This window comes from Elgaria multicarinata, chromosome 10 (genome assembly GCF_023053635.1).
Source record: "Elgaria multicarinata webbii isolate HBS135686 ecotype San Diego chromosome 10, rElgMul1.1.pri, whole genome shotgun sequence".
Classification (NCBI taxonomy): domain Eukaryota; kingdom Metazoa; phylum Chordata; class Lepidosauria; order Squamata; family Anguidae; genus Elgaria; species Elgaria multicarinata.
Window position 1 is genome coordinate 94,997,053 of NC_086180.1, and position 14,204 is coordinate 95,011,256.

Below are 14,204 nucleotides of genomic sequence, written 5' to 3' on the forward strand. Positions count from 1 at the left end.
CAAGTCCACTCTGGGCCCGCTACGGTTACCAAGGAGACGCCCGCCGGCCTGTCCGCCCACCCGGCCGCCCGCCCGCCTCTTCAGCCACTGGCCAAAGGGAGCTGTCAATCATTTGTCCTCGGCTGGTACGACAAACTGGCGCTGTGCGCGCCACGGGGGAGTTCTGAAAAACTACAACTCCCATCACGCCATTTCACAGGGCCATTCGGAGACACCCCCGTGTCAGGCATATTGGGAAACCAAGTCCTTGCTTTGCGAGGTTGGAGGGGGACGTAGCGCCGCTTTGCCTGAAAGTCCACATTAAAAAAAAGCAAAAAGCAAAGAAACCCATCGACAAATATGCTGCTTGGGCAGAGGTTGCAGCTCAGCAAAAGTCGCTCCGTTTTCCCTTCTAAAATCCTTCGCCGACCTAAGAAAACCTCACAATTCCTGCTCTCCAACAGCGATGTCTTTCCCGCCTGCTTTGAAAACGTCTCGATCTGCGCTCATTTCTCCTGAAGAGACAGAGGACAAAAGGAGCCTCGTGCTGAAAAATAATAGTTCGACCCCCTACACTAACTCCCGGACACTCCCGCTGCTGAAAATGGTTCTTTTTTATGTGTAGGTGTAAAAAATAATGCAATAATTATAAACGTAATCTTTTACTAATTTTAATGTTTATTAAAAAATCTATACTTGTCTGTTTTCTTACAAAATCTTAACATTTTGTAAGAATGTTAACAAATCTTAACAAATGTTAACAATCTTAACATTACTCTTCTGTTTATCACATACCTACAAAAATTACTTCCTTTATTCCATACTCAATAAACAAAGTTATTAGACACTACTTATTATACACAATACTTACGCTATATTTAAATTTCCGCTCCTACTTGGCTGATTCCAGAAGCCAGTGCTGAGGAATTATAGCTCTGTGCCATGGCACTTAGGCTCCACAGGGCTCTCTTTTATCTCCTATGCTGTTCAACAGCTACATGGAATTCCAGGAGACATTATCCAGAGCTGTGGGCTTTGGCATCAATATGCAGATGACACCCAGCTCTACCTTTTCTTTTCATTAAACCCAGGTGAGGAAGTGGCTGTTCTGAATCAGTGCCTGGGCACGGTAATGGATGGATTACCTGAGATTCAATCCAGACAAGATGGAGGTACTGTTAGCAGGTGGTTTGTCTGTCAGGCTAGGTGAAGTTCAACCTGTTGTGATTGGGTTTGTAGTTTGGGGGTGCTCTTGGATCAAGAACTGTCACTTGGGGCACAGGTGGACTCAGCGGCAAGAAGTACCTGCTTAAACTGATATATCAATTGTGGCCTTAAATACAGTTATCCATGCTCTCACCTGGATTACAGCAATGCACATTATATGTGGGGCTACCTTTGAAAGTGTTCCGGAAACTTCAGCTGGTACAAAACAGTGTAGCAAGATTATTAACAGGGACTAGCCAACGAGACCACATTATGGCAGTACTTTTCCAGCTGCACTGGCTGCCAGTCCAGGTCCGGGCCCAATTCAAAGCCCTAAACGGCTTGGGGCCAGATTACCTGAAGGGACACTTCCTCCCATATGTACCTCCCCGGACCCTAAAATAATCTTCAGGGGTCCTTCTCCATGAGCCGCTGCCAAAGGAAGTGAGGCAAAGTAGCCGGCTGTGGAATGAGATCCCTAGAGAGGTTCACCTGGCACCTACATTATACTCTTTTTTACATCTTGTGAAGACCTTTTTATTTTCTCAGTATTTTAACATGTTATCTTAGTCTTTTAACTTTGCTGTTTTAAATCTGCATATTACATTTGTATTTTAAATCTCTGCATTGCTGCATGGTTTTACTTTTATATTAGAATCATAGAATAGCAGAGTTGGAAGGGACCTATAAGGCCATTGAATCCAACCCCCTGCTCAATGCAGGAATCCACCCTAAAGCATCCCTGACAGATGGTTGTCCAGCTGCCTCTTGAATGCCTCTAGTGTGGGAGCGCCCACAACCTCGTGGTTTAAGTTTTATATTTCAGGTTGTGCTTTGTGGTTTAAATTTTTTTGTGAACTGCCCAGTTTTGGCTGTTGGGTGGTACAGAAATGTAATAAACAAATAAACCTTTCCTGACAACACCATCTATGTAGCCAGCAATAAATATAGAAATGCAATAAATACACAAACAAACAGTGTGGATGAGGCTATGGCAGCGAAGGCCCAATTCCCACTGCCTTTCCAGCCAGACTGAGAGAAGAGGCCACTTTGCAAGAAAAGCACCGCCTCCAGCTGCTGGCAGTCACCCCCACCCACCCGCTTCTTTTTCTGGAGAAGCAGGGCCGGGAAGTCTGCGTCCACCGGCGAAGGGCCCCTTCGGCCCGGAACTGGCCCAGGAAGGGGGGTTTATTTTCTCGACTTCGTCGCCTATTCCTGCCCGCCCAGCACCAGCACTGCCTCCTTCCTGTGTGCTCCTCTCTCTTTCCTTGCCCCCCTCCCCGCTTCAGGGGCGGCAGCAGCAGCAGTGACCCAATAAAGCTATTTTGAAAGTCACCCCGCAGCGGCTCAGCCAAGCTAGCAGCAGCTGTCGGAAATCATGACTGAAGATGACGGATTCCGCGGTAGTAGTGGAGGGCCAGCTCAAGTGGAGAGATGGAAAAAAGGTCTCCGACGCGGGCCGGGCCGGGCCGGGCCCGACTTTTATTTTCTCCGGGGCGGTGCAGGGGTGGGCATTTCCCCCTGCAAGTTGTTTGGTTCGGGGTGGGCGAGGGAAAAGGGAACGCGCATCCATCTTTTCTCCACCGACACAATCCCTCTCTCTCTCTCTCTCTCTTTCTCTTTCTCTCCCATCCCCACCCGCAGTGGAAGAATAGATGGGTGGTCCTGCGCAAACCTTCCCCGGTTGCAGGTGAGTCCAGGAGCTGGAAAGGGGGGAGAGGGGCAAAGACTCCCTTCGTTGAGGGAAATGCCCGGGGCAGCCAGGAGGAAGGGAGCAAGGACGAGAGGGCCCCACGTGCCTTGGTACGGCAAGGAAAAACGGCGCGAGGAAGAGGTGATTGTGGTTCGCCAAAGCTAGCCGGGAAGCGCAGGAAGAAGGCAGGGGTCCTTCAGAGGCTCCCCCGCACACAGGCGCGCGCGGCCCCTCGCTGATGTCGCCTTTCTCGCCGGGGTCTCCCTTTTCATCCTGTTTTATTCAAGGGGGTGAGGGGCTAAATATAGAAAGAGGATCCCGAAGGTGGAACAAAGTCCGCGTTGCAATTGGGACACAGGCAAGCGAAGGCGTTGTGGCCTCGGAGCTCTGCGTGAATCAACTGAACTTCCTATATGTGATCAAATCGTAGATTTAATTTGAAAAGTTTGCTACATTAGGCATTTAAGTAGAGGCTGGGTCCTCCTCTCACGGTCTGGCCATGCAATGTGAAGTACTAGCTAAACTGTCTCTACAGGCTGCGTTTCATCAAGTGGATAGCTTCCAGCAAACTCATTTACTGTTACACTTCCTTCCTTTGTATTTAAACAGCAACTGAAAACTTCCGCCTCTCCTTCAGCCTTTCCTCCCCGGTTACTGTTACCTCCTTCGTTCTGCTACCCTGCTTGCTGCTTCTAGATAATTTTTGAGTCTGTTAGTTTGTGGGCAGAACCTCTCTATCTCTTTACCTTATAAAATCTCTGGTTTTTGAAGCACTGTGTGCGTTCTTCTTTATGCCAGTTTAGGTTTGAAAGATCTCAGATTCCTTAATATACCAGACAGGGTGCTTTGATATGGATCTTAGCCCAAATTGCATATAAAATCTTATATAACATGTATAGCGTGAAAAGTATCTATACAGTTCAAAGTTTGAAACAAATATGCTGTGTGGTTTTATCCTGGTTGCGCTTTTTATACTGTATTTCGTAACTGTGTTTTTAACCTGTTGGATGTTTTTTGTGGTTTTAATTTTTGTGAACCGCCCAGAGAGCTTCGGCTATTGGGCGGTATAAAAATGTAATAAATAAATAAATAAATAAATAAAATAAATATAATGGACTTCAGAATTCTGGAGAATCCAATTTAGTATTGCATTGTGTAAACACAGAATGAGCACAGCCCAGAAAAGTATAAGCACAAAAAATTATGCGATATAAACACATTTAAGTCCATTGTATGAGTTGAAAAATATATTAATCTTCCATTAAAATACGCTTAATTTTCACTGGATTGTGCCCAATATGTACTCTGGATATTTCAGTATAATGAGCAAGGGTAATTTCTATAAAATGTTCTTGATTGGCCCTTATCACTGACAGACTACAGAAGATTTATTCAAACGATTCAGAAAAGTATTGGAAATGCAACTGACTTTGGGTGGACTTTCTATGCATTTCATAGAAATGTGTTAAAATTAAACTATATGAGACTGAAATTCATGTGCAATGCATATTACGGATGGAAATACACTTATTTCACTGGCAATCTTACTTGAAGATGTAAAAAGCTCACTTCCAAGAAACTTGTCTTTGTTGGATTTAGAAATGTCAAGGTCAGAAAAGCCCCCCCCCCCAAAAAAAAATTCTGAAAAAATGTTTTTTCTGAGGAGCGTTTTTGTTCTTGGGGGGGGGAGGCCCCCCCAAAATTGTACAGCTTTGGATTATGAAATGTTTTCTTTTAGAATTTAAGACAAAGCATTTATATATTGTTACCCAGCTTTTACAACAACAACAACCCCCCCCCCAGTGATTTTTAAAAACTATCTAATGAGAACACTTTTATAGAAAGACTAGAGATGTAAAATGTCTGGAAATAATGAAGCCATTGGAAGACTGTTGTTGTTTTAATCCTCTCTGTAAGATTCCCAGCATAGTTATTTCTTGCATTCCTTCTTAAAATTATTGATCTAAAGTATATTTTACTGATAGGCATTTATGTTCAGTTTCCCAACACATCAGTAGAGTCACCATTCTTGGCAGTTGGAGTTTTGTTCTATAGAGACTTGTGTTTCTGATGCTGTAGCAGTCATTTAATGTAGTTCTAATCTATTCAGACAATAATTATAAATTTACTAAATGAGTTTACTTTTAAAAGTATTGAAATATGACTCGGCAGGTGTTAAGAGAGTGTCAGCTGACACACCACATTGGGAACCCAGGTTAGGTACGTTTTTAGAGTTGGACAATGGGCCTAAGTAAGAAGTATTTTGATAATTGTACTGTTCTAACATAGACATCTATTTTACCCTTCAAGTGAGGGAAGTTAATATTTGAGCCTTTGATATTGTAGTAAAAATGTATGTTCAGTATGAGTAGCTGAAAATGGAATATCTTTCCATTGCATTCTTTGTTTTTCCCCTCACAGCAAGAGCAGGTTGATATTGTTGTGAGTAGGTAGGTGGACATCCACAAGACTCCCTTTCTTCTCTTGCTGCTGATCCACCATTCCCCAACCTGGTGCCTTCCAAATGTTTTGGCTCTTAACTCCTATATGTCCTAGCAAGTACTGACAGTGGTCAGGTGGGATGATTGGAGTTGTACTCTAACATCTAAGCTGAGGAAGGCTGAATTAGACCCAGAGTTTTATGGGTATCTGGTGGTGAGACAGATTGTAGACAGTGAATAGGGACTATTTTGCTATTATTCAGGGCTCAGATGTGTATGGTAGAGACCAGTAGTTATGACCCTGGGAATGCTTTGGTGAGAAGTGGATCCTCCATTACTTGGATATAAGGGGAAGGAAGATATTTCTTTTAAGGGAAGAAGGGCCAGATATTTATGGTCTTTCCTTTTCCCAGGTCTGCTTACTAATCCACACCTTGCTCCTCTTTAATGTCAGGTCAGTACAAAATAAAATAGCAGATCATTTATTATCAAGAGGCAGCTGGACAAGCATCTGTCAGGGATGCTTTAGGGTGGATTCCTGCATTGAGCAGGGGGTTGAACTCAATGGCCTTGTAGGCCCCTTCCAACTCTGCTATTCTATGATCTTCTATGATCTATGATCTATAATCAAGGATAAGGTGGCAAGCCTAATGAGCATCATGGATACCTAACAAAGAAATCTATTTTGCCACAGTTGCTTCCAGCTGGATATTCTACAGAATATGGCTCTGATGGGGTCCTTCCTTAGAACCAGTAATCATGGAGACTGGAGAGGTATCCAGGGAGATTGCCAGCAGTATGGGTGGTCTCCTCTTCTCCAGCACAGTCACCCATCCTCTACTAGCTCTGGCAAAACAGGACAGGCAGCTGCTCTGGAGAACAGGTGTCCAAGGAGATGGCTTGTGGCTCTCCCATCAAAGCCAGCCATTTGGGTCTGTCCAGCTCTCTGAAGAGCCATGCCAGCCACTTTCTCCTGCCACAATGGCTTTCCAGGGAATGGATGGCAGTGGTTAGCGGAGAGTCTTAGGGGTTGGAAGGGATGGACCTTCTGAGCCTATGAGCCCTTGGTAACTGCCTGGCCTTGCCAACTCCTAACACGGAGTGCCTGACTGGACAAATGGTGACAGTTCTGGGTGGGGGAACCTATAGTTATTCTTTTGTCATGGATATAATACTATCTTATAAATTGTGCACTTACCATCCTTTTTCAAATTGCTGCAGGAAGCTGTGTAAGTCTACCTCCACAGGCTAATTAATCAGGAAAGTTTCCATGTGGTGTTTGGGTGTCCTGCTATGGCTGGATCAGGTTCAGTGTTAGAGTAAACTAAGGGGCAATCCAAATGGCAAGTCAATAAACAGGTAAAAGTCAAGCACAGAAATATTAGTCCAGCAATAGCACAGTTCTAGGCAGTAGTAGTAAACGGGCAGTGCTCAAAGGCGCAGTTTTACCAGGTAAGAGGGAGAGTACCAAGGGAGGACTCTGAAGAGCAGCTATGGTCTAAACACAGGTAACCAGTCAGATCCAAAATGCAGAGTCAAGCAAGTGCCCAAGGCTAAGTAGCACAGAGTGCAAAAGGGTCCAAAACCCTGGAGCTGGTAGAAAGACTTTGTTCCAGCAATGGCTAGTCTGAAACCTAAAGCTTCTGTAGTCTGAGCTTCTTTAAGGGCTGTGTCATAGAAAGGTGTCTTACACATTTAAAATATGAAAATAAATAAATGCTAACGCTAATGCTTCAGTAGCAGCATGTGAGATAAGGAAGATTTATTTCTTCCTTCCTCATCAGTAATGACAAAATTGGAAAAGAGATATTGAGAATTATCTTTTCTTTCTCCTGTAGAATTAAGAAAATGTAGTTTTAACATGTAGATTCATACTGATAATCATGTGGGGTGATAGAATTTAACTTTTTTCAACGAAGTCAGATTGCACAATGCTTATTGTGGGGGTAGTGCCTAGCGTGTCCATATGAAAAGGAGAACAGGGCCCCTGTATCTTTAACAGTTGTATTGAAGGGGGAATTTCAGCAGGTGTCATTTGTATGCATGCAGCACCTGGTGAAATTCCCTCTTATTCACAACTGTTAAAGCTGCAGTAGCCCTATCCTCCTTTTCATATAGTCACCCTAAGGGCTAGGTATCTTTCTTCATATGGCAATATTTGCTCACCTGAACCATTTAGAAGTGTAGTACCTGCAATTATTTATTTTTCTTTTTTATGGTCTGCTGTACCCTTTTATGTTTTATAATCTAGATTATCTGAACAGCCAATCCTAGATAGTGCTGAGGATTCATCTCAGTGAGTATGTACATTGTATTTGATTACACTTTTCCATCTTCAGATTGCTTGCTCATGCTGGTATACAAGGAAAGGTCTGAACGACTGAAAGGGTTGAAGGAACGGAGCAGCGTGACCTTGGAAGACATCTGTGGCTTGGATCCTGGGCTCTGTTACGAGGGTCTGAATCATGCGCTTGCCATCATCTGTTTGATGCAAGTTGTTATGCTCGGTTTTGAGAACAAGGAAACTATGCATGCCTGGGATGTACGCATCCGCTACAGTTTAGGTGAAGGTAATGTTTGCTTCTCAGTACACTGTTCCATGGGTCCCTGCTCCTCTTAGTGTTAAGAATTTCCGGGGGGGTGGGGGGGGTGGGCAGCGCTTATCCAGGCTTCGGCTTCCTTTGGTATTATGGCCTTGGAGGTATATTGGCATTTTGTAGTAGGGATATTTATTTGCAATATACAAGTTGAGCATAGCTGGAGACTCACAACTTAACACTCCAACAGACACTCCAGAGATCGCTCCTCCCACATCTGATATTCTAAGGCAAGGGTATAGAACTTTAGGCCTGCAGGCCCAATCTGAACCTCTGGGTTTCACCAGAAGACCACTCCCCTTCCCCCTAACCACAGGTCATTCGGTGGTTTCCCACCCTTTGTGCAGTTTTTTCATCATTCCAAAAGGCTCTGATGCTTCTCCTAAGGCTTAGTTACTGGCAGAAGCTGTTTTAAGATAAAATATGTGGGTGTTTTTGGTTTTGAGGCCCACCCACTATAGCTTCTCCAAATTGGAATTTGGTCCTCAGCGGGGACACAGGAGAAAAAGGATGAGCAATTCAGATCTTTATTGATAAAGCCATTAAGAGCCAACATTTAATCCCCATGCCAACCTATGACCAATATACTTAAGAACATAAGAAGTGCCATGCTGGATCAGACCGAGGGTCCATCTAGTCCAGCGCTCTGTTCACAAAGTGGCCAACTAGGTGCTGACCAGGAACCAACAAAGCAGGACATGGTTCAACAGCACCCTCCCACCCATGTTCCCCAGCAACTGGTGCACACAGGGATACGGCATCGGATACTGGTGGTAGCACATAACCATCAGGGCTAGTAGCCACTGATAGCCTTCTCCAGGAATTTATCCAACCCCCTTTTAAAGCTACCCAAATTGGTGGCCATCACTACATCTTGTGGTAGTGAATTCCATAATTTAACTATGCGCTGAGTGAAGAAATACTTCCTTTTATTTGTCCTGCATCTCCCACCAATCAGCTTCATGGGATGACTCCAGGTTCCAGCACTCCAATTCTCCCATTTTGGCTCGGAGTCTTCTAGCATTTGCATCGGAACAACTATACATGGTGTCCCTCCCCAGATGTCCCTGGCATGTCCCTTTTTCACCATTGCACTGTAGCCTCACCATTGCACTGTAGCCTCTCTGATTGGCTATCATGTTCTATGGCCTATTTGCCCCCCTTCAAAAACGTAACAATGGATGTGCCTAGACCAGGCCTGCCTGACAGGTTTCAGTCCCATTAATACTCATTCTTAGGACCAAAAGAGACGTGTGTCTAGCAACTGCATTTTTTTCTTTTATACTCTAGCATATAAACAGGGGCTCTGACCTGGATCAGAATCCAAGCATGTGTGGTAGGGGTGCTCTTAAGTTCCAGATTGCTTCCCTGTGCCTACTCTAGTAGAAAAAGAAGAAGACATAGATGCACATTTGAAGTCATGTCCAGTTCAGCTCTTAGAATCAAGAACTACTGAGTTGGAAGGGGCTCTTAGAGCACGGCTACCTCTCCTCTGAGGCAGAGTGAATCCCCCAGCAGCAGCAGCAGATCTGGAAGGGTGGCAGATCACATTTGCCCCTCGCCACCAGGAGGACTGAATACTCTGCCACTGCCCTATCCCTCACATTGAGGACCTGTTGTGTGCGTGCCCATTCCCTCCGGCATTCACACATGCTGGCAAACTGTCATGAGACATTCACATCAGTGAGACTTTTTATTGCGGAAATCTCATGGTAAACAGGTTTAATTGTTACACACTCCAAAAATACTTAAAACTGAATGATTGTCAGAAAGCTTTAGGCTCCATGCTTCAGGCAATCACAAAGGAAATTCTTGAAAGGTGTCAGGGTCTGGGGCGTGGGCAGCAAGGCTTCAGTGCAGGAATGCCAAGCCCGGGATGGACGACGGTGGAACTGACAACAGAGTCCAGGCAGGGCCGGAGGCAAAGGGCGAGGTCCAGAAGCAGGCAGGGTTCAGAGTCCAAAGGCAAACAGAGTCCAAGCAGGGCTGGAGATGAAAGGCATGGTCAGGCAAAGCGCAAGGCAAGGTCTGGAATTGCAGGAAAACATGAACAGACTACAGCAGGCTCAGGAGACCGTGTTGCTGTGGCAAAGGCTGAGGTGGAAATGCCATTCTTATATAGCCTTTTCCTGGCTGCTCCCAGCTAGTTGGCATCAGCTTATCTGGGAGTGCTACTGATATGGGCCTGGGTCCTGCAACTACTCTGCAGCCGGCAAGGTGCACTGCGGCCACCAGGTGGTGCTGCAGGACAGATCCTGACAACCGGCTTAACAAAACCATCCCAAGGGAGCTAGTCTAAATGTGGCCACATGTGGGTAACTCAGGGAACATGGTGAAAGCTTAAATAAGATTACTGGTAGGGTAAAATCTCAGGCACAGGAGTCCGATGCTTTCTGCTTTAGCACTGGCAACTCCCTGCCACCCGAGTCTGTCAGAGAAAGATCACCAATCAAACCCAGCTTGCCAAATGCTGAGCTGACCTGGTAAGCATATCACAGAGAAAGGTAATATCTCAGGCACAAGAACTCCCCTGCATGTAACGTTAGCTCTGGGAGAGCTCTCTGCCACCTGAGCCTGGCAGGGAAGAAAACTTACAGTCAACCACAGCCTGCCGAACGCTGAGTAAAAGTTCAAGTCTATGAAAAACCTCGCAGTACTTTTCATGGCACATTTCTTAGAAATCCAAAGTCCCAATTGATAAGAGTCCAAGGGCATAGAATAGTAGAGTTGGAAGGGGCCTATAAGGCCATCGAGTCCAACCCCCTGCTCAATGCAGGAATGCACCTGAAAGCATACCTGACAGATGGTTGTCCAGCTGCCTCTTGAATGCCTCTAGTGTGAGAGAGACCACAACCTCCCTAGGTAACTGATTCCATTGTCGTACTGCGCTAACAGTCAGGAAGTTTTTCCTGATGTCCAGCCGAAATCTGACTTCCTGTCAGTTGAGCCCGTTATTCCGTGTCCTGCACTCTGGGAGGATCGAGAGTGCTTTCAAAGCAGAGTGCTTTCAAAGTCCCAAGCAGAGATGGATCCCAACAGGAGGGATTTCAGACCTTGTGTTGAAAGATGAAATCTAGCAAAGCTCTTCAGCTTTCCTCCCGCTCTTATAAAGCCACTTGACAAACAAGACCTGTGACCTGTAAAACATGCCTATGTGCCAACAAGGTGAGACTGCTCCACCCACTAAGAAGATGCTACAATCTGAGTGACACTTTCAAACAGTAGCCCCCACTTCTCCACCATACCCAAGTTCCCCAAAAATCCTATTACAGCTGCAAAGCCACGACAAAGAGTGAGAGAGCTACTCCCATGAGAAACTCTGACAGAAATAAGCTTGCAGAGTCATTGACATTCTAAAACTATTCCTAATCAGTCTGCCTACATTCAACAAGGCCTGTGGCCTTGTTGAAGACTTATACCTGACAGGACCTCTCAGAGTAATGTGGGCAGCCAGCCATTCTGGAGATCCACGCTAGCTGCTGTGCTCCTATAGAAAATGTTGCAGCAAGAGAGCAGATGATGTGACTCTCCAGAGCAGTGGTCTTGCTCCCAGGGGTCCTCGGAGTGAGGCAGGCACTGGCCCACCTGATGCTCTGGAAAGTCATATTGGCTGTTCTGCTGCCACAGCAGAAGAATAGCCAACACGACTCCCCAGATTGCTGCCTGACCAATGTCTCACTCATAGAATCATAGAATAGCAGAGTTGGAAGGGGCCTACAAGGCCATCGAGTCCAACCCCCTGCTCAATGCAGGAATCCACCCTAAAGCATCCCTGACAGATGCTTGTCCAGCTGCCTCTTGAAGGCCTCTAGTGTGGGAGAGCCCACAACCTCCCTAGGTAACTGATTCCACCGTCGCACTGCTCTAACAGTCGGGAAGTTTTTCCTGATGTCCAGCTGGAATCTGGCTTCCTTTAACTTGAGCCCGTTATTCCATGTCCTGCACTCTGGGAGGATCGAGAAGAGATCCTGGCCCTCCTCTGTGTGACAACCTTTTAAGTATTTGAAGAGTGCTATCATGTCTCCCTTCAATCTTCTCTTCTCCAGGCTAAACATGCCCAGTTCTTTCAGTCTCTCTTCATAGGGCTTTGTTTCTAGACCTCTGATCATCCTGGTTGCCCTCTTCTGAACACGCTCCAGCTTGTCTGCATCCTTGAATTGTGGAGCCCAGAACTGGACACAATACTCTAGATGAGGCCTAACCAGGGCCGAATAGAGAGGAACCAGTACCTCACGTGATTTGGAAGCTATACTTCTGTTAATGCAGCCCAAAATAGCATTTGCCTTTCTTGCAGCCATATTGCACTGTTGGCTCATATTCAGCTTGCGATCTACAACAATTCCAAGATCCTTCTCGTTTGTAGTATTGCTGAGCCAAGTGTCCCCCATCTTGTAACTGTGCATTTGGTTTCTATTCCCTAAATGTAGAACTTGGCATTTATCCCTATTAAATTTCATTCTGTTGTTTTCAGCCCAGCACTCCAGCCTATCAAGATCACTTTGAAGTTTGTTTCTGTCTTCCAGGGTATTAGCTATCCCCCTGAAGCTTCTCAGAGTGAAATCTCAGGCAGGGGGTCTGTCTGAAGCCCTGCCAGATGGCAAATGCCACATGGCAAATCCACACTCAACTAATGATTTCCCTGTCAGTATACAGGATATTTCTTTGTTCTATGTGTTTTATTATACTAACGGTCTTGTGGAATTGGATGGGCAGAGATTGAAAGCTGGTAGAGTTGTAATTGTAAGATGTCTCCTTAATACTTGAGAGTCTTTAACATATCTGGGGCTACTCGGATGCCAAACTAAGATGTGACTGACATTTTCAAAATGGCTTATTAAACAAACTTGTTCAGAAAACATATTAATTTGGTTCCTTACCAAAGCAACACATCATGACAAAGGCTTTTAATCTAAAACATTATTGTACTCCCCCCATGGTTTATGCTTTTTTCCATATTTAGAAGTATTTTCCCTTGACTTTAAATGCCATTACTGTAATATTGATTGATAAGAAAACGATAGCTGTAACAACACCTGTTTTTGCATATTTGACATTTTTGGCAAAATAATTCATTCCTTTTGCCTTCAATCCCCATCCTTCTTTATAGTTCACAGGTTTCATGTTGTGGTAGCACCTGGAACTAAACTTGAAAGTGGTCCAGCGACCCTCCACTTCTGCAACGATATTCTTGTACTAGCAAAAGACACCCCGCCCTTTGTCATGGGGCAATGGAAACTCTCAGATCTGCGACGCTACGGAGCTGTTCCTAATGGATTTGTCTTTGAAGGAGGAACTCGATGTGGCTTCTGTGAGTTTTCTGCACTTAGTTTAATTTTACTGGTTATTTGAGTATCCAAACCATGCCAAGCTGTAAACACATTTCTAAACTGCTTATAGTCTGTCTGTCTATCTATCTATCTATCTATCTATCTATCTATCTAAAAATAGGGCTGCAAATGGGGTGGCAAAATGGGTGATGGTCATTTCAGCTTGGCTCTAAAATATAAATAAAACAAGTTGTGTGTTTTTTTAAAGTGCTGATGTTTAATTAGTCTGCATGTTTCAACCTAATATTTGTTGTGAACAAGAACCAGGTCTTGTTATAAACATGACTAGTATTGCAATGAGTACATTATTACTTTTATTGTTATTTTACATTTGGATATAATACATGACTATGGTTTGTTGAACAAGCCAGGATCTGGCTCACAGACATTCAGACACACCATTGTTTGTTTCAGCTAATGTTAATGGGCAGATGCCCAGCTATTGTAGCAATGTTTCATGTTGCCAGAGGAGTAGCAAGGCTGTCACTACATCCCTAGTTTTCTTATCATTGGCATGCAGTCTTGGGGAGATGGGGAGAAGAACAGGAATGCGCTTGGAGAGCTTCAGCCCCAAATCTTCCTAGATATTCCCCATTCCCATAAAGGTTTTCTAGACCACTTGGTCAATATTTTCCTCCCAAACAAAAGTCCCTCCCATTGTGACCACTCTTTCAGTAAAGACACTTTTTCAGTACTAAAACTTTAGTGGTGAGCAAGCAGAACAGATATTAGCAATAACTTGGGTCCTTAAGGATATAAGGGAGAGTGGGTGGATTGTTGCAAAAACAGTGTAGTGGTGACTGGAGGAGGCTTTTCGGTCAAACTGTGCAAATTCTGATGTGATTCCAAACAATTCCCTTTACTCTAAGAGGTAAAAATTCCAACATCCTATTAGTGTAATGGGCCAACCAAAAGATCACAAAAATGTGCAAGCTTTTGAGATCTCCAGATCTCTGCATCA

General features: G+C 44.7%; 1 protein-coding gene across 3 annotated transcripts in view; it reads left to right on the forward strand.

Annotated features, from left to right (window-relative positions):
• The first annotated feature begins 2,528 nt into the window (after positions 1-2,528).
• DOK7 (docking protein 7) overlaps positions 2,529-14,204 on the forward strand; it is a 70,801-nt gene continuing 59,125 nt past the window's right edge. For 2 of the 3 annotated variants that reach the window (XM_063135893.1, XM_063135894.1), the window contains exons 1-4: positions 2,529-2,630; positions 2,830-2,875; positions 7,659-7,889; positions 13,024-13,224. In XM_063135893.1, the coding sequence (XP_062991963.1) occupies positions 2,574-2,630; positions 2,830-2,875; positions 7,659-7,889; positions 13,024-13,224 (535 nt within the window). In that variant the 5' untranslated portion in view covers positions 2,529-2,573. The remainder of the gene's footprint in view (positions 2,631-2,829; positions 2,876-7,658; positions 7,890-13,023; positions 13,225-14,204) is intronic. The other variant, XM_063135895.1, reaches the window with a different exon arrangement.